General features: G+C 61.3%; 1 protein-coding gene across 1 annotated transcript; it reads left to right on the top strand.

Annotated features, from left to right (window-relative positions):
* Positions 1 to 7,906: 7,906 nt before the first annotated feature.
* On the top strand, positions 7,907 to 25,525 carry batf (basic leucine zipper transcription factor, ATF-like; the record flags this gene model as incomplete). Its single annotated transcript, XM_078395661.1, has 3 exons — positions 7,907 to 8,027; positions 9,905 to 10,009; positions 25,352 to 25,525. Coding segments are annotated over exons 1-3 (345 nt in total), but the record flags the coding sequence as incomplete, so codon positions are not given.
* Positions 25,526 to 26,925: the final 1,400 nt, after the last annotated feature.

Consider the following 26,925-nt stretch of genomic DNA (forward strand, 5'->3'; position numbering starts at 1 on the left):
CCACAGGACATGAAGCCGGGCTTAATGGTGGCACCTCCGACCCGCCCAGAGCGACTGTTCCCCTGGTGGAGCTGTGAATTACGCTGGTCCGTCAGTGGAGCTGGGAAGCGACGTGGTCCCTCGGTGGAGCTGGGGAGCGACGTGGTCCCTCGGTGGAGTTGGGGAGTGATGTGGTCCCTCGGTGGAGCTGGGTAGCGACATGGTCCATCAGTGGAGCTGATGAGCGACGTGGTCCCTCGGTGGAGCTGGGGAGCAACATGGTCCATCAGTGGAGCTGATGAGCGACGTGGTCCCTCGGCGGAGCTGGGGAGCGACGTGGTCCATCGGTGGAGCTGATGAGCGACGTGGTCCCTCGGTGGAGCTGGGGAGCAACATGGTCCATCGGTGGAGCTGATGAGCGACGTGGTCCCTCGGCGGAGCTGGGGAGCGACGTGGTCCATCGGTGGAGCTGGGGAGCGACGTGGTCTCCTGGTGAGAGGCTCTGATCTCCTGGTGGAGCCATGGAGCCCTGGTCCCCAGCTGTCTGGCGCTGGAGCCACAGCTGCACCAGATGTTTGAGCATCTGCCTCCACGTGTGTGTCAGCCCACCAGCTGCTGCAACATCTGCATGGATCGCTGACTTTAACCCCTTCACCCCCAGTGACACTGGCACTGGGCGGGGCAGTGCCCATCCTCTGGCCCGTCTGCCCGCTCCTCCGTCCCAGGACCTGCCACCAGAAGGCTTGCTCGCTGAATCTTCTGGTGAGAGGGGGGCGGCAGAGGGGGGTTATGACGAGGTGCCCAGAGTCTGCAGAGGGATGTGGACCAAGGGAACATCTGGCCAAACATCTGGCAAATGGAATCTATATACTAAAACTCTTGTTTGTTTGTTTGTTTGTTACAGCCAAATCAGTACACGATCATGTTGGGGGGGGGGGGGGGGGGGGGGGAGATTTAATAGGAACCTGAGGGGCAACTTTTTTCCACGAGGGGTGATAGGTGTATGGAACAATCTGCCAGACGAGGTAGTTGAGGCAGGAACTATCACAACGGTTAAAAAAACATTTGCACAGGTACATGGATAGGACAGGTTTAGAGGGGTATGGGCCAAGTGCAGGCAGGTGGGACCAGTGTAGAAGGGGCATGTTGGCCGGTGTGGGAAAGTTGGGCTGAAGGGTCTGTTTCCATGCTGTACAACAACCTCCGTTGGCAGCATGTTCCATAAACCCCCCTGCACTCTGAATGAAAAACTTACTGTCCCACCTTAAACCCTGTTCTTGATTCCCTTACCCAAGGTAAAAGATTGTATGTATTTACCCGATCTATTCCCTCATGATCTTATACACCTCTATAAGATCACCCCTCAGCCTCTTCACTCTGGCCACTGCCCACAGTGGTGGACTCCTCACTCTGGCCACTGACTGCCCAGTGCTGCGTTCTTGGCTCCCACTGAACTCCGAGACTCCTCGGTCCTGCAGTCCTCCAGTGTGCGAGATGTCCAGAGAAGCCGCTAACCGCCAGTGTGCAATGACACTGAGGGAACGAGAGATGAGCTGGAGCCCTGACTGAGATGTGAAGCATCGTGAGACAAGCGACATTCCAGGTGTCAGGACGCTGGCTAATGTTGTGACTGGTTAAGAAGGGCTGCAGGGAAATGCCTGGAAACTATAGACCAGTGAGCCCAACATCTGTGCTACGCTCGTTACTGGAGAGAATGCCGAGGGGTCGGATATGTGTGCATTTGGATAGACCGGCGGATCAGGGATAGTCAGTATTGATGTGTACGTGGACGATTGTGTCCCAGATGTGATTGAGCTTTGAACAAGAGGATGATGGGGCAGGGGTTTAGACCTAGTCTTCAACAATGCCTTTGACAAGGTTGTGCATGGTCGGCTGCTCTGGAGGGTTAGATCGCATGGGATCCAGGGAGATACAGAATGGGTTCCGTTAGAAGCAGAGGGTGATTGATGGTGGAAGGTTGTTTTTCGGACTGGAGGCCAGTGAGGAGAGGTGAGCCTCCGGGATGGGAGCTGGGCCCGTTGTTGGTGTTTCATATCTACAATTAGGATGAGCATGTACAAGGCTTGATTAGAAAGTTTGCAGATGACATCCAAGTACGTAGTAGAGATAGTGAAGTCATGTGTCACATTGCGAAGTTGGTTGTCAAAAATGACACCAGGATTCTGATCAGCTGGACAAGAGGCTGGGGAGTGGTGAATGGAGTTTGATGCGGGTAAGAGTAAGGAATACATTTTGGGAAGTCAGACTTTGCCGTGAATGGCAGGGCCCTGGTGGGGAGTGTGGCAGAGCAGAGTGCTCTGGGACTGCTGGCACACATTCCCTGCAAGTGGTGTCACAAGTAGAGGGTGGTGAAGGGGATTATTGGCAGGCTGGCCTCGATCAGTTAGGGTTTTAAATACAGTCGTTGGGAAGTCACGTTCCAGTTAGTTGTACAGGACATTAGTGAAGCCACACTTGGAGTATTGTGTTCTGTTTTGGTCACCCTGGTCTAGGAGGTATTGTTAAGCTGGAAAGTGTGTAGAGATTTACGAGGATGTAGCCAGGACTTCAGAGGTTGAGCTACAGGGTGCAGTGGGCAGGCTGGGACTTTATTCCAGGGGGTGCAGGAGGCTGTGGGGTGACCTATAAGATCATGTTGTGCCTGATATCATAGGGCAAATGCACAGACATGTAGGGTGATGCACAGAGACTCTTCCCAGGGCAGTGCTATCAATAACCAGAGAACGTGGGTTTACAGACAGAGGAATGTGAGGTTATCCACTTTGGCGGCAAGAACAGGAAAGCAGAGTATTACCTGAATGGTGACCGATTGGGAGAAGGGGAGATGCAACGTGACCTGGGTGTCATGGTGCACCAGTCATTGAAAGCAAGCATGCAGGTGCAGCAGGCAGTGAAGAAAGCGAATGGTATGTTGGCATTCATAGCAAGAGGATTTGAGTTTAGGAGCAGGGAGGTTCTGCTGCAGTTGTACAGGGCCTTGGTGAGACCGCACCTGGAGTATTGTGTGCAGTTTTGGTCTCCTAACCTGAGGAAAGACGTTCTTGCCTTAGAGGGAGTACAGAGAAGGTTCACCAGATTAATTCCTGGGATGGCGGGACTTGCATATGAGGAAAGACTGGATAGACTGGGCTTGTACTCGCTGGAATTTAGAAGACTGAGGGGGGATCTTATAGAAACATATAAAATTCTTAAGGGGTTGGAGAGGCTAGATGCGGGAAGATTGTTCCCGATGTTGGGGGAGTCCAGAACCAGGGGTCACAGCTTAAGGATAAGGGGGAAGTCTTTTAGGACCGAGATGAGAAAACATTTCTTCACACAGAGAGTGGTGAGTCTGTGGAATTCTCTGCCACAGAAGGTAGTTGAGGCCAGTTCATTGGCTATATTTAAGAGGGAGTTAGATGTGGCCCTTTTTGCTAAAGGGATCAGGGGGTATGGAGAGAAGGCAGGTACAGGCTACTGAGCTGGATGATCAGCCATGATCATATTGAAAGGCGGTGCAGGCTCGAAGGGCCGAATGGCCTACTCCTGCACCTATTTTCTATGTTTCTATGTTTCTATGAACAAGATTCGATAGGAACCCGAGTGGAAACCTTTTCACGCAATGGGTGGTGGGCGTATGGAACGAGCTGCCAGAGGCAGTTGAAACAGGTACTGCACAACATTTACAATACTTGGACAGGTACATGGATAGGAAAGATTTAGAGGGATGTGGGGCAAACGCGGGCATGTGCGACTAATGTAGAAGGGGCAGCTTGGTTGGCATGGATGGGTTGGGCCGAAGGGCCTGTTGAATGACTGTGTGATCATTCTTCAGAGTGAAGGAGCAATGGATCGGTGATGTTTCGAGTCAGGACTCTTTTTCTGACTCAGGATTCTGGGGCATCTTGATCAGCAGGGGTGAGTTGGGCCGAAGGGCCTGTTTCCGTGCTGTGTGACTATATAACCTGGCTCCCTCCCTTCTCTCCCTTGAGCTCCCTCTATCAACGTGGTGCCCAGCAGTGGCATCGAGGTGCCTCCAGTTGGCGCTCAAGGCACGAAGCCCCGAGCCCGTGCTGGCCACAGCGGTTTCACTATCTGTTATTGTCACTTGCACTGGGATGTGGTGAAAATCTGCTTCGTGTTACCCAGTCAGGTTATAACTTGCATCAGTGCAATATGTGTCAATGGTGTCAGGTTAGGTAAGGGGGAAGCGCAAAGAGACCAGGTACACCAGTACACCAGTCACTGAAGGTAAGCGTGCAGGTACAGCAGGTACACCAGTCACTGAAGGTAAGCGTGCAGGTACATCAGTACATCAGTCACTGAAGGTAAGCATGCAGGTACAGCAGGCAATGAAGAAAGCCAATGGCATGTTGGCCTTCATAACGAGAGGATTTGAGTACAGGAGCAAAGAGGTCCTTCTGCAGTTGTACAGGGCCCTGGTGAGACCGCACCTGAAGTATTGTGTGCAGATTTGATCTCCTAATTTGAGGAAGGATGTCCTTGCTATTGAGGCAGTGCAGCGTAGGTTCACCAGGTTAATCCCCGGGATGGCGGGACTGTCATATGAGGAAAGTGAAAAGACTGGGCTTGTATTCACTGGAGTTTAGAAGGATGAGAGGGGATTTATAGAGACGCATAAAATTATGAAAGGACTGGACAAGCTCGATTCAGGAAAAATGTTCCCAATGTTGGGGGAGTCCAGAACCAGGGGCCACAGTCTAAGAATAAAGGGGAGGTCATTTAAAACTGAGGTGAAAAAAAACTTTTCCACCCAGAGAGTTGTGAATTTGTGGAATTCTCTGCCACAGAGAGCAGTGGAAGCCACTGGATGAATTTGAAGGAGAGTTAGATAGAGGTCTAGGGGCTAGTGGAATCAAGGGATATGGGGAGAAGGCAGGCACGGGTTACTGATTGTGAACGATCAGCCATGATCACAATGAATGGCGGTGCTGTCTCGAAGGGCCAAATGGCCTCCTCCTGCACCTACTTTCTATGTTTCTAATTGGCAGTGCAAGAGGGAAAGTAACGAGTGCAGAATATTGTTTTACAGCTACAGAGAAAGTGCGGATTAAAAAGTGCAAGGGCTGCAACGAGGTAGATGGGGAGATGAGGAATATATTGTTCGTCTGTGGGTTTGTGCACGGGCAATCCTGCCTCACAAACCTGGTGGATTTTAAAGAGGTGACCATGAAGATTACTCATTGGCAAAGGCAGTGATCGTTATTGATCCGGACTTCAGCTCGACCTTTGACAAAGGCCCACAAGGCAGACTGGTCTGGAGTGTTAGAACATGGAACCCAGGAGAGCAATGAGATCAAGCATAACGTGGATGTATTCTATGTAGGTTCGATGGTCAAACAATAGACAATAGACAATAGGTGCAGGAGTAGCCTATTCGGCCCTTCGAGCCAGCACCGCCATTCAATCTGATCATTCTCAATCAGTACCCCGTTCCTGCCTTCTCCCCATACCCCCTGACTCCGCTATCCTTAAGAGCTCTATCTAGCTCTCTCTTGAATGTATTCAGAGAATTGGCCTCCACTGCCCTCTGAGGCAGAGAATTCCACAGATTCACAACTATCTGACTAAAAAAGTTTTTCCTCATCTCTGTTCTAAATGGCCTACCCCTTATTCTTAAACTGTGGCCCCTTGTTCTGGACTCCTCCAACATTGGGAACATGTTTCCTGCCTCTAACATGTCCAACCCCTTAATAATCTTATATGTTTCGATAAGATCCCCTCTCATCCTTCTAAATTCCAGTGTATACAAACCTAGTCGCTCCAGTCTTTCAACATATGACAGTCCCGCCATTCCGGGAATTAACCTAGTGAACCTACACTGCACGCCCTCAGGAGAGAAGGAATGGGTGACAATTGTCTATTGTCTATTGTTTCTGGTCCTATCTCTTCTTGTGACTAAAGCCACCATTCTGGACAACATGCTGGTAAATCTCTGCTCTGCCATCTGGTGTTGCCACAACCTTTCTCAGTGTGGTGACCAGAACCCTACATGAGATTCCAAATCTATTCATAGGTCAAGACACGTAATACAGGTCGGCACAGACACAGAGTGCTGGAGTAACTCAGCGGGTCAGGCAGCATCTGTGGAGAACATGGATAGGTGACGTTTCACAGAGTGCTGGTGTAACTCAGCGGGTCAGGCAGCATCTCGGCAGAGAAGGAATGGGTGACGTTACGGGTCGAGACCCTTCTTCACACTGAGAGTCAGGGGAGAGGGAGACATAGAGATAAGGAAGTGTAAGGTGTGAGAGCGAGACATCAAAGGGGATGCATCTCAAGGAAAATTAAAAATAGATCATTTTGTTAGTGAGAAGGTGATAACAAAAACAGATAAAATGTCATCAGGGACAGTCAGACTGGTCAGAGAACTGGGAAGGGGGAGGGATGAAGAGAGGGAAAGCAAGGGTTACTTAAAGTCAATATTCATACCGATGGCCAAGCAAAATATGGGGTGCTGTTCCTTATCTCTGTGTCTCCCTCTCCCCTGACTTTCAGTCTGAAGAAGGGCCTCGACCAGAAACGTCACCCATTCCTTCTCTCCGGAGATGCCGCCTGTCCCGCTGAGTTACTCCAGCACTTTGTGTCTATCTCCGGTGTAAAGCAGCATCTGCAGTTCCTTCCTACACGGTTGGGATGGTTTGTGACAACTTTATAATATTGGTTAGGTCACAGTTCTGGTCACTGCACCACGGGAAGGATGTGGGAGAATTGGAGACGGAGCAGAGGGGCGTCACAGGGATGGGGGGGGGGGGGGGGGAGGGGATGGGGGGGCGGGGGTGATGGGGGGGGGCGGGGTGGTGATGGGGAGGTGATGGGGGAGCGGGGTGGTGATGGGGGGGGCGGGGTGATGGGGGATGTACCGGGGCAGCAGGGACGGGGAACATTCGTCACTTACCCGTCTACACGCGGCCCGTCCACCGTCTATCCGGGACGCCCCTCCCTGGGCTGATGAATCTCCGCCCCCCCCCCCTCACCCCCTCCCCCCCCCCTCACCCCCTCCCCCCCCCACACACACCCCCCCTCCCACATACACACTCTCCCCCCTCCCACATACACACCCCCCCCACATACACACACCCCCAACACACGCAGACCCCTTCCCCCCAAGCCTAACACCCAGCCCCCCATTGACACCACCCACCCACACTGACCCCCCCACCCACACTGACCCCCCCACCCACACAGACCCCACCCCACCAACATTGACCCCCCCACCCACCCTGGGAGAGAGCGCCAGAGCTGCGGCCTGAACCAAGCGCCGGCTCCGCCCAGAGTGAAGTTTCAAAATAACAGCTGCGCTGCAAAGTGTTGAATATCGGAGCGAGGGACCGGGTGTCGGGAACTTCACCCCGTGTCTGACCCCGCGGACAGTGCGTGTATGAGTGTGTGGGGTGTGTGTGTGGAGTGTGTGTGGGGTGAGTGTGAGAGAGAGTGTGTGTGAGGTGAGTGTGTGTGTGGGGGGTGTGTGTGTGTGTGGGGGGGGGGGGTTGTTTGTGGTGTGTGTGTGGGGGGAGTGTGTGTGGGGTGTGTGTGAGTGTGTGGGGGGGGGGTTGTGTGTGAGTGTGGGGTGTGTGGGGGTGTGTGAGTGTGTGGGGTGTGAGTGTGTGTGGGGGGGGGGTGGGGTTTGAGTGTGGGGGTGTGTGAGTGTGGGGGGTGTGTGTGTGAGTGTGTGTGTGGGGGGTGTGAGTGTGTGGGGTGTGAGCCGGTGCAGGGTCTGGTCTCGGGGCCGGGCCTTTCCCGGATCTCCAGCGCTGTCTCCCCCGCCCCCGCGCCGGGGTTTACGCCGGGCTTTACCGTTCTGTTCCCAGACGCGGCTGACACGGTTTCCGCCGCAACCACGTGGATTCCCGCCGGGCCGGGCTGTTCCGGGCCGGGCCAGGCTTTACCAGAAGCGCCGGTCGCCTCTCTGGCCGTGAGATGAGGACTGGCGGGGAGAGGGCAGGGCGGCTCCGGCAGCGATGGCCCACGACTCGGACAGCAGCGACCCCGGTTACAGCGGACACCGGCCAGCAGCGGACACACAGGTAGCGCCCCGGGGCAACCTGGTACAAAACCCGGGTCAACAAACCCAGACACTGGGCAACCCGACCCACACCCGGGCCAACCCGACCAAGACCCGGGGCAGCCCGACCCAGACCCGGGCCAACCCGGCCCACACCCGGGACAACCCGACCCACATCCGGGACAACCCGACCCACACCCGGGCCAACCCGACCAAGACCCGGGGCAACCCGACCCACACCCGGGACAACCCGACCCACACCCGGGCCAACCCGACCAAGACTCGGGGCAACCCGGCCCACACCCGGGACAACCCGACCCACACCCGGGCCAACCCGACCAAGACCCGGGGCAACCCGACCCAGACCCGGGCCAACCCGGCCCACACCCGGGACAACCCGACCCACATCCGGGACAACCCGACCCACACCCGGGCCAACACGACCAAGACCCGGGGCAACCCGACCCACACCTGGGACAACCCGACCCACACCCGGGCCAACCCGACCAAGACCCGGGGCAACCCGGCCCACACCCGGGACAACCCGACCCACACCCGGGCCAACCCGACCCACACCCGGGACAACCCGACCCACAGCCGGGCCAATCCGGTGCGGACCCGAGGCACACAGGTAGCGACCCGGGACAACCCGGTACAGCATCTGCAGTTATTTTCTTATACAACCCGGTACAGACCCAGCTGTCCTCCACACTACCCGCGCTGCCCGGTGATCCGCGGGCTGAGGTTTGCCAGGCGGTCACGGTGGCGCAGCGGTAGAGTTGCTGCTTTACAGCGAATGCAGCGCCGGAGACCCGGGTTCCATCCCCACTACGGGTACTGTCTGTACGGAGTTTGTACGTTCTCCCCGTGACCTGCGTGGGTTTTCTCCGGGATCTCCGGTTTCCTCCCACACTCCACAGACGTGCAGGTTTGTAGGTTAATTGGCTCGGGGTGAACTTCGTACATTGTCCCTGGTGAAGGATGGCGCTGGTGTTAAGGTCTTGGAACCAGGCTGATCTGGAAGGGTCCAGTGCAGTTGATCCAGCGCGGGTTTGCCAGGGCATGGAGGCAGGACCAGAGGGTGGCAGTGGAGGGGCGTGTGGATGGGCGCTGGGCCACTAGGGTGGGTGCTGGGGGTGGGCGCTGGGCCACTAGGGTGGGTGGTGGGTGATGGGGGTGGGCCACTAGGGTGGGTGGTGGGGTGGGTGGTGGGGGTGGGTGGTGGACCACTAGGGTGGGTGATGGGGGTGGGTGGTGGACCACTGGGGTGGGTGATGGGGGTGGGTGGTGGACCACTAGGGTGGGTGATGGGGGTGGGTGATGAGGGTTGGGTGGTGGACCACTAGGGTGGGGGTGGGTGCTGGGGGTGGGTGCTGAGGGTGGGTGGTGGGGGTGGGTGCTGAGGGTGGGTGGTGGGGGTGGGCGCTGGGCCACTAGGGTGGGTGGTGGGGGTGGGTGCTGAGGGTGGGTGGTGGGGGTGGGCGCTGGGCCACTAGGGTGGGTGGTGGGGGTGGGTGCTGGGGGTGGGCGTTGGGCCACTAGGGTGGGTGCAGAGCGAGGACATTCATCTGGCATTACAGCCGGATGGTGAGAGAGCGGGGCCGCGGGCTGAGGAACGGCAGGTGGTTTAATGTAGAGAGTGTGAGGGGTTGCGTGTGTTGGGGCCAACCCGGGCGGTTCCCTCTTTAACCCTGACATCTGTCTGAAGAAGGATCTCGACCCGAGACCTCAGCCATTCCTTCTCTCCAGAGACGCTGCCCGACCCGCTGAGTTACTCCAGCACTCTGGATCTATCTTCGATTTAAACCAGCATCTGTAGTTATTGTTCCCTCCGTCTCCCGAGCTGTGTGTGCACCCGTCCCGCCGCTCTGCCCATCTAACTCTGCCCGCCCCTCGCAGGGAAACTGTGAGCGGTCGAAGAAAATCATGCGAAAGGAGCGGAACCGGCTGGCGGCGCAGAGGAGCCGGCACAGACAGACCCAGAGAGTGGACACACTGCACCAGGTGAGTGGCCTGGGACTGACCACTGACCCCCACACACCAGGGGACTGACCACTGACCCCTGACCCCCCCCCCACACCAGGGCACTGACCCCCTGACCCCCACACACCAGGGGACTGACCACTGACCCCCACACACCAGGGGACTGACCACTGACCCCTGACCCCCCCCCCACACCAGGGGACTGACCACTGACCCCCTGACCCCCACACACCAGGGGACTGACCACTGACCCCCACACACCAGGGGACTGACCACTGACCCCTAACCCCCCCACACCAGGGGACTGACCACTGACCCCCTGACCCCCACACCAGGGGACTGACCACTGACCCCCTGACCCCCACACCAGGGTACTGACCCCCTGACCCCCACACCAGGGGACTGACCCCCACACCAGGGGACTGACCCCCTGACCCCCACACACCAGGGGACTGACCACTGACCCCCTGACCCCCACACACCAGGGTACTGACCCCCTGACCCCCACACCAGGGGACTGACCCCCTGACCCCCACACCAGGGGACTGACCCCCACACCAGGGGACTGACCACTGACCCCCCACACCAGGGGACTGACCACTGACCCCCTGACCCCCCACACCAGGGGACTGACCACTGATCCCCTGACCCCCCACACCAGGGGACTGACCACTGACCCCCCAGGTTAGGGTCTGGACTGACCACCAGGTGAGTAGCCTGGGACTGCCCCCCCCCCCCCGGGGCAGGGAGACGGGGCTGGGATGTGGCTCAGGGGCAGTGTGGGCGAGGGTCCATTTGTAGCCAAAGAGCTAGGGGGGGGGGCGGGGGTGAGTTGTCGGGCAGCTTCTGTGGGGCAGGGGCAAGGTGAGGGCATCGTGTTGACAATCTGCGTGTCGAGGGGTTGCTGGGCGCTCACGCCAGCGGTGAGTTGGCGGGGACATTGAAGTCGTGGAGCCCAAGGAAGCAACGTCCACCAGTTCCAGCAGAGACCTGGGCAAAGCAGGGGAGGGGCCTGGTGGGGCCGGGACCCCTTTGCACGGCCTCCCTCAGGGGAAGGGTTGGCTGTGGGGAAGTGGACACCGTGTCAGAGGCTGCCTCTGGAGACAGTGGTCACAGTGACAGGGCCGATGCTGGTGGACTTGGACTGACAACTCCAGGGTGAAAGTAGAAACAAGGAGCGACTTGGCCGCAGGGGCAAGTGGTCAGTTTGGAGAAGGTTGTGAGAATGGACCTGGCAGAATGTGGACGGAGGCTGGGCATTGATCCGTGGAAGGGGCTGCTCCAGCTGGGGGGAAAGATGCTGCTCGCTGGGGGGCCAAGGTGTCAGAGAATGCCTGACCCTCACCCCCGGCACACTCCTGCTTGCTCCTGATCCCAGCCGCTGCCGTCCCTCGCGACTCTGAGACAAGCGTTCAAGCGGCTTCTGGACATGGACTTCAACGAGTGAAGCGTCGACGTAAATGGGCTTAATGCAGGAAGTGGGATCAGTGTAGTTTAGCTGAGTTTATTGTCACGTGTACCGAGGTACAGTGAAAAGCGTCTATTGCCTGCGATCCAGTCGGTACCAACCGGCCTGACTGTCCAACAAACTGTGTTCTGTTGTCTGTACCTTTCCCTAACGAACAATGATACATCTTCCTTAAACTTTGTCCCCTTTGATTTCTCGTTTTCACACCTTACCCTTCCATAGCTCTGTGTTTCCCTCTCCCCTGACTCCCAGCGTCTAAGAAAATAACCGCAGATGCTAGTTTAGATCGAAGATAGACAGAGTGCTGGAGTAACTCAGCGGGTCAGGCAGCATCTCAGGAAAGAAGGAATGGGTGACGTTTCGGGTCGAGACCATTCTTCGGACTGCTGCCCTGACATCAGTCATGGAAACGTCACCTATCCATGTTCTCCACAGATGCTGCCTGACCCACTGAGTTACTCCAGCACTCTGTGAAACGTCACCTATCCATGTTCTCCACAGATGCTGCCTGACGCACTGAGTTACTCCAGCACTCTGTGTCTGCCCAGCATTTTGTCCATCTGTAGTTCCCTCTTACACAGTGAAAAGACAACGCTTGATTACAATTGAGCCATGGACTGTGCATAGATACACGAGGCCGGGAACTATCAGCCGGTGACCGTGTGTCGATGGGAGAGAAACTAAAGAGATTGTTGGGGATTTACGCGCGCTGGAAAAGTGTTGGAGTATTGTGTGTGTTCCGGCCACGCCGTTACAGGAGGGTGTGGAGACTTTACAGAGAGTGCAGTGGGATTGCCAGATCAATGCCTGCATTGGAGGGCATTCCCTACAGGTACAGGTTGGATAAACAGACTGTTTCTGTAGAATGTCGGAAGCTGAAGGGAGTCCCGGGAGACGAATATGAAATCATGAGAGGCGCAGAGCGGGTAGACAGTCGGAACCTTTTCCCAGCTCACAGATGTCGCAGACCAGAGGGGAGGGCAACGGTTAAAGGAGAGGTGTTGGGGTGCTTATTACACAGGAGGTAGTGGGTGCCTGGAGCACCCTGCCAGGGGGTAATGGAGGCTGATACGATTATGGCCTTTAAGACCTTTAACTAGACATGCAGATATGCTGTGAATGGGCGGATATGGATCACGTGCAGGCTGAGGTTAGTTTAATCCAGCATCACGTTGGGGAGAAGCGTGGGTGACAGGGCCGGTCCCTGCTCTGCGCTGTGCGGGGGTGGGCGATGGCCGGGTGCGGGGGTGGGCGATGGCGATGGCCGGGTGCGGGGGTGGGTGATGACTGGGTGCGGGGGTGGGTGATGGCCGGGTGCGGGCGGGGGTGGGTGATGGCCGGGTGCGGGGGTGGGCGATGGGTGATGGCCGGGTGCGGGGGTGGGTGATGGGTGATGGCCGGGTGCGGGGGTGGGCGATGGCCGGGTGCGGGGGTGGGTGATGGCCGGGTGCGGGGGTGGGTGATGGCCGGGTGCGGGGGTGGGCGATGGCCGGGTGCGGGGGTGGGTGATGGCCGGGTGCGGGGGTGGGTGATGGGTGATGGCCGGGTGCGGGGGTGGGCGATGGCCGGGTGCGGGGGTGGGCGATGGCCGGGTGCGGGGGTGGGTCATGGCCGGGTGCGGGGGTGGGGATGGCCGGGTGCGGGGGTGGGCGATGGCCGGGTGCGGGGGTGGGCGATGGCCGGGTGCGGGGGTGGGCGATGGCCGGGTGCGGGTGTGGGCGATGGCCGGGTGCGGGGGTGGGCGATGGCCGGGTGCGGGGGTGGGCGATGGCCGGGTGCGGGGGTGGGCGATGGCCGGGTGCGGGGGTGGGCGATGGCCGGGTGCGGGGGTGGGCGATGGCCGGGTGCGGGGGTGGGCGATGGCCGGGTGCGGGGGTGGGCGATGGCCGGGTGCGGGGGTGGGTGATGGGTGATGGCCGGGTGCGGGGGTGGGCGATGGCCGGGTGCGGGGGTGGGCGATGGCCGGTTGCGGGGGTGGGCGATGGCCGGGTGCGGGGGTGGGGGATGGCCGGGTGCGGGGGTGGGCGATGGCCGGGTGCGGGGGTGGGCGATGGCCGGGTGCGGGGGTGGGCGATGGCCGGGTGCGGGGGTGGGCGATGGCCGGGTGCGGGGGTGGGCGATGGCCGGGTGCGGGGGTGGGCGATGGCCGGGTGCGGGGGTGGGCGATGGCCGGGTGCGGGGGTGGGCGATGGCCGGGTGCGGGGGTGGGCGATGGCCGGGTGCGGGGGTGGGTGATGGCCGGGTGCGGGCGGGGGTGGGTGATGGCCGGGTGCGGGGGTGGGCGATGGGTGATGGCCGGGTGCGGGGGTGGGCGATGGGTGATGGCCGGGTGCGGGGGTGGGCGATGGGTGATGGCCGGGTGCGGGGGTGGGTGATGGGTGATGGCCGGGTGCGGTGGTGGGCGATGGCCGGGTGCGGGGGTGGGTGATGGCCGGGTGCGGGGGTGGGAGATGGCCGGGTGCGGGGGTGGGCGATGGCCGGGTGCGGGGGTGGGTGATGGCCGGGTGCGGGGGTGGGTGATGGGTGATGGCCGGGTGCGGGCGTGGGCGATGGCCGGGTGCGGGTGTGGGCGATGGCCGGGTGCGGGGGTGGGCGATGGCCGGGTGCGGGGGTGGGCGATGGCCGGGTGCGGGGGTGGGCGATGGCCGGGTGCGGGGGTGGGCGATGGCCGGGTGCGGGGGTGGGCGATGGCCGGGTGCGGGGGTGGGCGATGGCCGGGTGCGGGGGTGGGCGATGGCCGGGTGCGGGGGTGGGCGATGGCCGGGTGCGGGGGTGGGCGATGGCCGGGTGCGGGGGTGGGTGATGGCCGGGTGCGGGCGGGGGTGGGTGATGGCCGGGTGCGGGGGTGGGCGATGGGTGATGGCCGGGTGCGGGGGTGGGCGATGGGTGATGGCCGGGTGCGGGGGTGGGCGATGGGTGATGGCCGGGTGCGGGGGTGGGCGATGGCCGGGTGCGGGGGTGGGTGATGGCCGGGTGCGGGGGTGGGAGATGGCCGGGTGCGGGGGTGGGCGATGGCCGGGTGCGGGGGTGGGCGATGGCCGGGTGCGGGGGTGGGCGATGGCCGGGTGCGGGGGTGGGTGATGGGTGATGGCCGGGTGCGGGGGTGGGCGATGGCCGGGTGCGGGGGTGGGCGATGGCCGGGTGCGGGGGTGGGCGATGGCCGGGTGCGGGGGTGGGCGATGGCCGGGTGCGGGGGTGGGCGATGGCCGGGTGCGGGGGTGGGCGGTGGCCGGGTGCGGGGGTGGGTCATGGCCGGGTGCGGGGGTGGGGATGGCCGGGTGCGGGGGTGGGCGATGGCCGGGTGCGGGGGTGGGCGATGGCCGGGTGCGGGGGTGGGCGATGGCCGGGTGCGGGTGTGGGCGATGGCCGGGTGCGGGGGTGGGCGATGGCCGGGTGCGGGGGTGGGCGATGGCCGGGTGCGGGGGTGGGCGATGGCCGGGTGCGGGGGTGGGCGATGGCCGGGTGCGGGGGTGGGCGATGGCCGGGTGCGGGGGTGGGCGATGGCCGGGTGCGGGGGTGGGTGATGGGTGATGGCCGGGTGCGGGGGTGGGCGATGGCCGGGTGCGGGGGTGGGCGATGGCCGGGTGCGGGGGTGGGCGATGGCCGGGTGCGGGGGTGGGGGATGGCCGGGTGCGGGGGTGGGCGATGGCCGGGTGCGGGGGTGGGCGATGGCCGGGTGCGGGGGTGGGCGATGGCCGGGTGCGGGGGTGGGCGATGGCCGGGTGCGGGGGTGGGCGATGGCCGGGTGCGGGGGTGGGCGATGGCCGGGTGCGGGGGTGGGCGATGGCCGGGTGCGGGGGTGGGCGATGGTCGGGTGCGGGGGTGGGCGATGGCCGGGTGCGGGGGTGGGCGATGGCCGGGTGCGGGTGTGGGCGATGGCCGGGTGCGGGGGTGGGCGATGGCCGGGTGCGGGGGTGGGCGATGGCCGGGTGCGGGGGTGGGCGATGGCCGGGTGCGGGGGTGGGCGATGGCCGGGTGCGGGGGTGGGCGATGGCCGGGTGCGGGGGTGGGCGATGGCCGGGTGCGGGGGTGGGTGATGGGTGATGGCCGGGTGCGGGGGTGGGCGATGGCCGGGTGCGGGGGTGGGCGATGGCCGGGTGCGGGGGTGGGCGATGGCCGGGTGCGGGGGTGGGGGATGGCCGGGTGCGGGGGTGGGCGATGGCCGGGTGCGGGGGTGGGCGATGGCCGGGTGCGGGGGTGGGCGATGGCCGGGTGCGGGGGTGGGCGATGGCCGGGTGCGGGGGTGGGCGATGGCCGGGTGCGGGGGTGGGCGATGGCCGGGTGCGGGGGTGGGCGATGGCCGGGTGCGGGGGTGGGCGATGGCCGGGTGCGGGGGTGGGCGATGGCCGGGTGCGGGGGTGGGCGATGGCCGGGTGCGGGGGTGGGTGATGGCCGGGTGCGGGCGGGGGTGGGTGATGGCCGGGTGCGGGGGTGGGCGATGGGTGATGGCCGGGTGCGGGGGTGGGCGATGGGTGATGGCCGGGTGCGGGGGTGGGTGATGGGTGAAGGCCGGGTGCGGGGGTGGGCGATGGCCGGGTGCGGGGGTGGGTGATGGCCGGGTGCGGGGGTGGGTGATGGCCGGGTGCGGGGGTGGGCGATGGCCGGGTGCGGGGGTGGGTGATGGCCGGGTGCGGGGGTGGGTGATGGGTGATGGCCGGGTGCGGGGGTGGGCGATGGCCGGGTGCGGGGGTGGGCGATGGCCGGGTGCGGGGGTGGGCGATGGCCGGGTGCGGGGGTGGGCGATGGCCGGGTGCGGGGGGTGGGCGATGGCCGGGTGCGGGGGTGGGTCATGGCCGGGTGCGGGGGTGGGGATGGCCGGGTGCGGGGGTGGGCGATGGCCGGGTGCGGGGGTGGGCGATGGCCGGGTGCGGGGGTGGGCGATGGCCGGGTGCGGGTGTGGGCGATGGCCGGGTGCGGGGGTGGGCGATGGCCGGGTGCGGGGGTGGGCGATGGCCGGGTGCGGGGGTGGGCGATGGCCGGGTGCGGGGGTGGGCGATGGCCGGGTGCGGGGGTGGGCGATGGCCGGGTGCGGGGGTGGGTGATGGCCGGGTGCGGGGGTGGGTGATGGGTGATGGCCGGGTGCGGGGGTGGGCGATGGCCGGGTGCGGGGGTGGGCGATGGCCGGGTGCGGGGGTGGGCGATGGCCGGGTGCGGGGGTGGGGGATGGCCGGGTGCGGGGGTGGGTGATGGCCGGGTGCGGGCGGGGGTGGGTGATGGCCGGGTGCGGGGGTGGGCGATGGGTGATGGCCGGGTGCGGGGGTGGGCGATGGGTGATGGCCGGGTGCGGGGGTGGGTGATGGGTGATGGCCGGGTGCGGGGGTGGGTGATGGCCGGGTGCGGGGGTGGGACATGGCCGGGTGCGGGGGTGGGCGATGGCCGGGTGCGGGGGTGGGCGATGGCCGGGTGCGGGGGTGGGCGATGGCCGGGTGCGGGGGTGGGTGATGGGTGATGGCCGGGTGCGGGGGTGGGCGATGGCCGGGTGCGGGGGTGGGCGATGGCCGGGTGCGGGGGTGGGCGATGGCCGGGTGCGGGGGTGGGGGATGGCCGGGTGCGGGGGTGGGCGATGGCCGGGTGCGGGGGTGGGCGATGGCCGGGTGCGGGGGTGGGCGATGGCCGGGTGCGGGGGTGGGCGATGGCCGGGTGCGGGGGTGGGCGATGGCCGGGTGCGGGGGTGGGCGATGGCCGGGTGCGGGGGTGGGTCATGGCCGGGTGCGGGGGTGGGGATGGCCGGGTGCGGGGGTGGGCGATGGCCGGGTGCGGGGGTGGGCGATGGCCGGGTGCGGGGGTGGGCGATGGCCGGGTGCGGGTGTGGGCGATGGCCGGGTGCGGGGGTGGGCGATGGCCGGGTGCGGGGGTGGGCGATGGCCGGGTGCGGGGGTGGGCGATGGCCGGGTGCGGGGGTGGGCGATGGCCGGGTGCGGGGGTGGGCGATGGCCGGGTGCGGGGGTGGGCGATGGCCGGGTGCGGGGGTGGGTGATGGGTGATGGCCGGGTGCGGGGGTGGGCGATGGCCGGGTGCGGGGGTGGGCGATGGCCGGGTGCGGGGGTGGGCGATGGCCGGGTGCGGGGGTGGGGGATGGCCGGGTGCGGGGGGTGGGCGATGGCCGGGTGCGGGGGTGGGCGATGGCCGGGTGCGGGGGTGGGCGATGGCCGGGTGCGGGGGTGGGCGATGGCCGGGTGCGGGGGTGGGCGATGGCCGGGTGCGGGGGTGGGCGATGGCCGGGTGCGGGGGTGGGCGATGGCCGGGTGCGGGGGTGGGCGATGGCCGGGTGCGGGGGTGGGCGATGGCCGGGTGCGGGGGTGGGTGATGGCCGGGTGCGGGCGGGGGTGGGTGATGGCCGGGTGCGGGGGTGGGCGATGGGTGATGGCCAGGTGCGGGGGTGGGCGATGGGTGATGGCCGGGTGCGGGGGTGGGTGATGGGTGATGGCCGGGTGCGGGGGTGGGCGATGGCCGGGTGCGGGGGTGGGTGATGGCCGGGTGCGGGGGTGGGAGATGGCCGGGTGCGGGGGTGGGCGATGGCCGGGTGCGGGGGTGGGCGATGGCCGGGTGCGGGGGTGGGCGATGGCCGGGTGCGGGGGTGGGCGATGGCCGGGTGCGGGGGTGGGCGATGGCCGGGTGCGGGGGTGGGCGATGGCCGGGTGCGGGGGTGGGCGATGGCCGGGTGCGGGGGTGGGCGATGGCCGGGTGCGGGGGTGGGTGATGGCCGGGTGCGGGCGGGGGTGGGTGATGGCCGGGTGCGGGGGGTGGGCGATGGGTGATGGCCGGGTGCGGGGGTGGGTGATGGGTGATGGCCGGGTGCGGGGGTGGGCGATGGCCGGGTGCGGGGGTGGGTGATGGCCGGGTGCGGGGGTGGGAGATGGCCGGGTGCGGGGGTGGGCGATGGCCGGGTGCGGGGGTGGGCGATGGCCGGGTGCGGGGGTGGGCGATGGCCGGGTGCGGGGGTGGGTGATGGGTGATGGCCGGGTGCGGGGGTGGGCGATGGCCGGGTGCGGGGGTGGGGCGATGGCCGGGTGCGGGGGTGGGCGATGGCCGGGTGCGGGGGTGGGCGATGGCCGGGTGCGGGGGTGGGCGATGGCCGGGTGCGGGGGTGGGCGATGGCCGGGTGCGGGGGTGGGCGATGGCCGGGTGCGGGGGTGGGCGATGGCCGGGTGCGGGGGTGGGCGATGGCCGGGTGCGGGGGTGGGCGATGGCCGGGTGCGGGGGTGGGCGATGGCCGGGTGCGGGGGTGGGCGATGGCCGGGTGCGGGGGTGGGCGATGGCCGGGTGCGGGGGTGGGTGATGGCCGGGTGCGGGCGGGGGTGGGTGATGGCCGGGTGCGGGGGTGGGCGATGGGTGATGGCCGGGTGCGGGGGTGGGCGATGGGTGATGGCCGGGTGCGGGGGTGGGTGATGGGTGATGGCCGGGTGCGGGGGTGGGCGATGGCCGGGTGCGGGGGTGGGTGATGGCCGGGTGCGGGGGTGGGAGATGGCCGGGTGCGGGGGTGGGCGATGGCCGGGTGCGGGGGTGGGTGATGGCCGGGTGCGGGGGTGGGCGATGGCCGGGTGCGGGGGTGGGCGATGGCCGGGTGCGGGTGTGGGCGATGGCCGGGTGCGGGGGTGGGCGATGGCCGGGTGCGGGGGTGGGCGATGGCCGGGTGCGGGGGTGGGCGATGGCCGGGTGCGGGGGTGGGCGATGGCCGGGTGCGGGGGTGGGCGATGGCCGGGTGCGGGGGTGGGCGATGGCCGGGTGCGGGGGTGGGTGATGGCTCGGTGCCCACGTGCCCTGGTCAGCGGGTCGTGGTAAAGCCACGTTGTCTTAGCCTGAGGTCTGTGAGCAGTGATGTCCACTGGGATTGTGCTGGGTCCTATGTCACTTTGTGATGTATTAATCAGGGTGAAGGTGTAGATGGGCCGCGGTATTTTGCAGGAATCCACAAACATTAACGTAGTTTTGGACAATGAGGGAGGATGTCAAGAATCCAGCAGGGTGGATCAGACATGGATCCAGTGTAATAGTTCCCCCCATTTCAGGGCACCATAATGTTTGGGACACATCATTGTTATGTAAATGAGAGTAGTCATGTTTAGTATTTTGTTGTAGATCCTTTCCATGCAATGACTGCTTGAAGTCTGTGATTCATGGACATCACCAGTTGCTTGGTGTCTTCTCTGGTGATGCTCTGCCAGGCCTGTATTGCAGCCATCTTTAGCTTGTGCTTGTTTTGGGGGCTAGTCCCCTTCAGTTTTCTCTTCAGCATATAAACATAGCACAAAAAGTAAGGAAATTTGTGTTTGGTAGATTATTTCTTTGTTGTAACAATGCTTCTTGGCAATAAATCTTATACCGTTGGAAAGCCTGTTTATTTCCCTTTTAAATGGTGTTAAGGAACATGCATTTGTGGGATGAGCAGCAGAGCTGAGTATATGGGTTGCGCCCATGAAAAATTTGCCAAATCTTCTCTGCCAATGCCAAACAGCTTATTCTGCTGTTGCTATTGACTCTTGTTTTGAGCTTCTGGTACCCCCAGGTGCTGACAATCAGGTGCCTGATTGGCACCTGATTGGCAGCATCTGTGAGCATGGGCCTGCTACAGTGGTCAGTAGGTGTCTGCTCCAAGAATCGGCATGCCACGTTTGACTGATCTGGATAGGGTCTGTGCGATAGGGCAACTTCAAGCTGGTGTTCCGCAAAACACCTATCAGTATGGATAGAAATGAGAAATGAGAAATTGTAAGGGTAAAAAGACCCTAATGGGAGTTATCTATAGGCCCCCAAACAGTAGCCTCGACATAGGGTGCAAGTTGAATCAAGAGATAAAATTGGCGTGTCAAAAATGTAATGCTACGGTGGTTATGGGAGATTTCAACATGCAGGTAGACTGGGAAAATCAGGTTGGAAATGGACCCCAGGAAAGAGAGTTTGTAGAGTGCCTTCGAGATGGATTCTTAGAACAGCTTGTACTGGAGCCGACCAGGGAGAAGGCAATTCTGGATTTAGTGTTGTGTAATGATCCTGATCTGATAAGGGGACTAGGGGTAAAAGAGCCATTAGGAGGCAGTGATCACAACATGATAAGTTTTACTCTGCAAATGGAAAGGCAGAAGGGAAAATCGGAAGTGTCGGTATTACAGTATAGCAAAGGGGATTACAGAGGCATGAGGCAGGAGCTGGCCAAAATTGATTGGAAGGAGGCCCTAGCAGGGAAGATGGTAGAACAGCAATGGCAGGTATTCCTGGGAATAATGCAGAGGTTGCAGGATCAATTTATCCCAAAGAGGTGGAAAGACTCTAAGGGGAGTAAGAGACACCCGTGGCTGACAAGGGAAGTCAGGGACAGCATAAAAATTAAGGAGAGGAAGTATAACATAGCAAAGAAGAGTGGGAAGACAGAGGATTGGGACTCTTTTAAAGAGCAACAAAAGTTAACTAAAAAGGCAATACGGGGAGAAAAGATGAGGTACGAGGGTAAACTAGCCAATAATATAAAGGAGGATAGCAAAAGTTTTTTTAGGTACGTGAAGAGGAAAAAAATAGTCAAGGCAAATGTGGGTCCCTTGAAGACAGAAGCAGGGGAATTTATTATGGGGAACAAAGAAATGGCAGACGAGTTAAACCATTACTTTGGATCTGTCTTCACTGAGGAAGATACACACAATCTCCCAAATGTTCTAGGGGCCGGAGAACCTAGGGTGATGGCGGAACTGAAGGAAATCCACATTAGGCAGGAAATGGTTTTGGGTAGACTGATGGGACTGAAGGCTGATAAATCCCCAGGGCCTGATGGTCTGCATCCCAGGGTACTTAAGGAGGTGGCTCTAGAAATAGTGGAAGATCATTGGAGATCATTTTTCAATGTTCTATAGATTCAGGATCAGTTCCTGTGGATTGGAGGATAGCAAATGTTATCCCACTTTTTAAGAAAGGAGGGAGAGAGAAAACGGGTAATTATAGACCAGTTAGTCTGACATCAGTGGTGGGGAAGATGCTGGAGTCAATTATAAAAGACGAAATTGCTGAGCATTTGGATAGCAGTAACGGGATCATTCCGAGTCAGCATGGATTTACGAAGGGGAAATCATGCTTGACAAATCTACTGGAATTTTTTGAGGATGTAACTAGGAAAATTGACAAGGGAGAGTCAGTGGATGTGGTGTACCTCGACTTTCAGAAAGCCTTCGACAAGGTCCCACATAGGAGATTAGTGGGCAAAATTAGGGCACATGGTATTGGGGGTAGGGTACTGACATGGATAGAAAATTGGTTGACAGACAGAAAGCAAAGAGTGGGGATAAATGGGTCCCTTTCGGAATGGCAGGCAGTGACCAGTGGGGTACCGCAAGGTTCGGTGCTGGGACCCCAGCTATTTACGATATACATTAATGACTTAGACGAAGGGATTAAAAGTACCATTAGCAAATTTGCAGATGATACTAAGTTGGGGGGTAGTGTGAATTGTGAGGAAGATGCAATAAGGCTGCAGGGTGACTTGGACAGGTTGTGTGAGTGGGCGGATACATGGCAGATGCAGTTTAATGTAGATAAGTGTGAGGTTATTCACTTTGGAAGTAAGAATAGAAAGGTAGATTATTATCTGAATGGTGTCAAGTTAGGAGGAGGGGGAGTTCAACGAGATCTGGGTGTCCTAGTGCATCAGTCAATGAAAGGAAGCATGCAGGTACAGCAGGCAGTGAAGAAAGCCAATGGAATGTTGGCCTTCGTAACAAGAGGAGTTGAGTATAGGAGCAAAGAGGTCCTTCTACAGTTGTACCGGGCCCTGGTGAGACCGCACCTGGAGTACTGTGTGCAGTTTTGGTCTCCAAATTTGAGGAAGGATATTCTTGCTATGGAGGGCGTGCAGCATAGGTTCACTAGGTTAATTCCCGGAATGGCGGGACTGTCGTATGTTGAAAGGCTGGAGCGATTGGGCTTGTATTCACTGGAATTTAGAAGGATGAGGGGGGATCTTATTGAAACATATAAGATAATTAGGGGATTGGACACATTAGAGGCAGATAACATGTTCCCAATGTTGGGGAGTCCAGAACAAGGGGCCACAGTTTAAGAATAAGGGGTAGGCCATTTAGAACGGAGATGAGGAAGAACTTTTTCAGTCAGAGGGTGGTGAAGGTGTGGAATTCTCTGCCTCAGAAGGCAGTGGAGGCCAGTTCGTTGGATGCTTTCAAGAGAGAGCTGGATAGAGCTCTTAAGGATAGCGGAGTGAGAGGGTATGGGGAGAAGGCAGGAACGGGGTACTGATTGAGAGTGATCAGCCATGATCGCATTGAATGGCGGTGCTGGCTCGAAGGGCTGAATGGCCTACTCCTGCACCTATTGTCTATTGTCTAAAACCAAGTTGCGGCATTATTTGGAGTGAGCCCTAGTACCATCTCCAAAGTGAAGGCCAAGTTCCATATAACGGGGGATGTCAGAGACAGGCCGCGAAGTGGGCGTCCCAAGAAGACGACACCCGAAGAAGACCGTTTCCTCACCCTGTCAGCACTTAGGAACCGTAGGCTGTCTTCTACAGATTTGCAGTCAAGGTTTGCAGGATGATATGGCCGACGGCTCTCTGCCCAGACAATTCGGAACAGACTGCACGCAGCCGATCTCCGGTCTCATAGGGCTGCCAGGAGGCCTGCCATGACTGCCCTTCACCGTCAGGCCCGTTTGCGCTGGTGTCGGCAACACGTGCACTGGCACCTGAACATGTGGAGGAACGTTATGTTCAGCAATGAGTCCAGATTCTGCCTACGGCAGTTGGATCATAGGGTCAAAGTGTGGAGAAGACGCGGAGAACGCTATGCTGATTGCTGCACCGATAGAGTAACATCTTTTGGTGGAGGCAGTGTGATGGTGTGGGGCGGCATCTCCCTCACTGGAAAAACGAGGCTTGTCATCATTGGAGGCAATCTCAATGCAGAGAGATATCGAGATGAGATTCTGCAACCAGTGGCAATCCCATATCTCCACAGTCTGGGACCGAACTCTATCCTCCAAGATGACAATGCTCGCCCCCACAGAGCAGGGTTTCTCAGAGACTACCTCCAGAATTTGGGAGTGGAGAGGATGGAATGGCCTGCCAGCAGTCCTGACCTCAACCCCATTGAACACTTGTGGGATCAGCTTGGGCGTGCTGTTCGTGCCAGAGTGACCAACACAACCACGTTGGCTGACTTGCGACAAATGCTGGTTGAAGAATGGGATGCCATCCCACAACAGTGTGTGACCAGGCTGGTGACCAGCATGAGGAGGAGGTGCCAGGCTGTTGTGGCTGTGTATGGTTCTTCCACACGCTACTGAGGCTCCTGTTTATTAAATGAATAAATTGTTAAATTGCCAATATGTCTTGTTTCTTCAGACTTCAATCATCCAATCCACCAAACAACACCGAACAAGTCAATGGCAGAATAAGCTGTTTGGCATTGGCAGAGAAGATTTGGCAGATTTTTTATGGGCGCAACCCACATACTCAGCTCTGCTGCTCATCCCACAAATGCATGTTCCTTACAAATGTGGCACCATTTAAAAGGGAAATAAACAGGCTTTCCAATGGTATAAGATTTATTGCCAAGAAGCATTGTTACAACAAAGAAATAATCTACCAAACACAAATTTCCTTACTTTTTGTGCTATGTTTTTAAAAGGCATGCTCAATTGGGTTCAGATCGGGTGATTGACTTGGCCACTTAAGAATTGACCATGTTTTAGCTTTGAAAAACTCCTTTGTTGCTTTAGCAGTATGTTTGGGATCATTGTCCAGCTGTAGAATGAACTGCCGGCCAATGTGTTTTGAGGAATTTGTTTAAACTTGAGCAGATAGGATGTGTCTATACACTTCAGAATTCATTATGTTGTATCATCAATGACGATAAGTGAGCCAGTACCTTCAGCAGCCATACATGCCCAGGCCATAACACTCCTACCACCGTGTCTCACAGATGAGGTGGTATGCCTTGGATCTTGGGCAGTTCCTTCTCTCCTCCATACTTTGCTCTTGCCATCACTCTGATATAAGTTAATCTTTGTCTCATCTGTCCACAAGACCTTTTTCCAGAACTGTGGTTGCTCTTTTAAGTACTTCTTGGCAAACTGTAACCTGGCATCCTATTTTTGCGGCTAACCAGTGGTTTGCGTCTTGCAGTGTAGCCTCTGTATTTCTGTTCATGAAGCCTTCTGCGGACAGTGGTTATTGACAAATCCACACCTGACTCCTGAAGAGTGTTTCTGATCTGTCGGACAGGTGTTTAGGGATTTTTCTTTATTATAGAGAGAATTCTTCTGTCGTCAGCTGTGGGGGTCTTCCTTGGCCTGCCAGTCCCTTTGTGATTAGTAAGCTCACCAGTGCTCTCTTTCTTCTTAATGATGTTCCAAACAGTTGGATTTTGGTAAGCCTAAGGTTTGGCTGATATCTCTAACAGTTTTATTCTTGTTTCTCAGTCTCATAATGGATTATTTGACTTTCATTGGCACAGCTTTGGTCCTCATGTTGATAAACAGCAATAAAAGTTTCCAAAGGTGATAGAAAGATCGGAGGAAAGACTAGGTGCTGAGAGTTCTCTTATACCTGCATTAAGGAGGCATTTAAACACACCTGAGCAATTACAAACACCTGTGAAGCCATGTGTCCCAAACATTATGGTGCCCTGAAATGGGGGACTATGTATACACACAGCTATAATTTCTACATGGTGAAACCAAAATGTATAAAAATACCCTTCAATAAAATCTGAAAATGTGCACTTTAACCACATGTGATTTATTTTCTATCACAAATCTCAAATTGTGGAGTACAGAGGCAAATAAATAAATGATGGGCCTTTGTCCCAAACATTATGGAGGGCACTGTATGTTTCTATGAATGTATGGCGGAGTAGATGATGGGCCGAATGGCCTAATTCTGTTCCCGTTGTCCGCAGGAGAGCGAGGCCCTGGAGCGGGAGAACCTGGCCCTGCGGAAGGAGGTAGCACGTCTGACCGCGGAGCTGAGACACATCACCGCGCTGGTCAACAGACATGAGAGCCGGAGCCCGGAGATGGGCCCCGCGGGCGAGGAGCTGAGCTCGGGCCGATCACCGGGACACGACGACCCGGTAGGTACGGGGCAAACTCTGCGGCAACGGGAGCACCGCACCCCGGCCCACCCGCACCCGGCCCACCCGCACCCCTGCCCACCCGCACCCCTCACCCCGGCCCACCCGCACCCCTCACCCCGGCCCACCCGCACCCCTCACCCCGGCCCACCCGCACCCCTCACCCCGGCCCACCCGCACCCCTCACCCCGGCCCCACCCGCACCCCTCACCCCGGCCCCACCCGCACCCCTGCCCACCCGCACCCCTCACCCCGGCCCACCCGCACCCCTCACCCCGGCCCACCCGCACCCCTCACCCCGGCCCACCCGCACCCCTCACCCCGGCCCACCCGCACCCCTCACCCCGGCCCACCCGCACCCCTGCCCACCCGCACCCCTCACCCCGGCCCACCCGCACCCCTCACCCCGGCCCACCCGCACCCCTCACCCCGGCCCACCCGCACCCCTCACCCCGGCCCACCCGCACCCCTCACCCCGGCCCACCCGCACCCCTCACCCCGGCCCACCCGCACCCCTGCCCACCCGCACCCCTCACCCCGGCCCACCCGCACCCCTCACCCCGGCCCACCCGCACCCGGCCCACCCGCACCCCTCACCCCGGCCCACCCGCACCCCTCACCCCGGCCCACCCGCACCCCTCACCCCGGCCCACCCGCACCCCTCACCCCGGCCCACCCGCACCCCTGCCCACCCGCACCCCTCACCCCGGCCCACCCGCACCCCTCACCCCGGCCCACCCGCACCCCTCACCCCGGCCCACCCGCACCCCTCACCCCGGCCCACCCGCACCCCTCACCCCGGCCCACCCGCACCCCTGCCCACCCGCACCCCTCACCCCGGCCCACCCGCACCCCTCACCCCGGCCCACCCGCACCCCTCACCCCGGCCCACCCGCACCCCTCACCCCGGCCCACCCGCACCCCCGGCCCACCCGCACCCCGGCCCACCCGCACCCCTCACCCCGGCCCACCCGCACCCCTCACCCCGGCCCACCCGCACCCCTCACCCCGGCCCACCCGCACCCCTCACCCCGGCCCACCCGCACCCCGGCCCACCCGCACCCCGGCCCACCCGCACCCCTCACCCCGGCCCACCCGCACCCCTCACCCCGGCCCACCCGCACTCCTCACCCCGGCCCACCCGCACCCCTCACCCCGGCCCACCCGCACCCCTCACCCCGGCCCACCCGCACCCCTCACCCCGGCCCACCCGCACACCCTCACCCCCGGCCCACCCGCACCCCGGCCCACCCGCACCCCTCACCCCGGCCCACCCGCACCCCGGCCCACCCGCACCCCTCACCCCGGCCCACCCGCACCCCTCACCCCGGCCCACCCGCACCCCGGCCCACCCGCACCCCGGCCCACCCACACCCCTCACCCCGGCCCACCCGCACCCC

This window comes from Rhinoraja longicauda, unplaced genomic scaffold (genome assembly GCF_053455715.1).
Source record: "Rhinoraja longicauda isolate Sanriku21f unplaced genomic scaffold, sRhiLon1.1 Scf001190, whole genome shotgun sequence".
Taxonomy (NCBI): domain Eukaryota; kingdom Metazoa; phylum Chordata; class Chondrichthyes; order Rajiformes; family Arhynchobatidae; genus Rhinoraja; species Rhinoraja longicauda.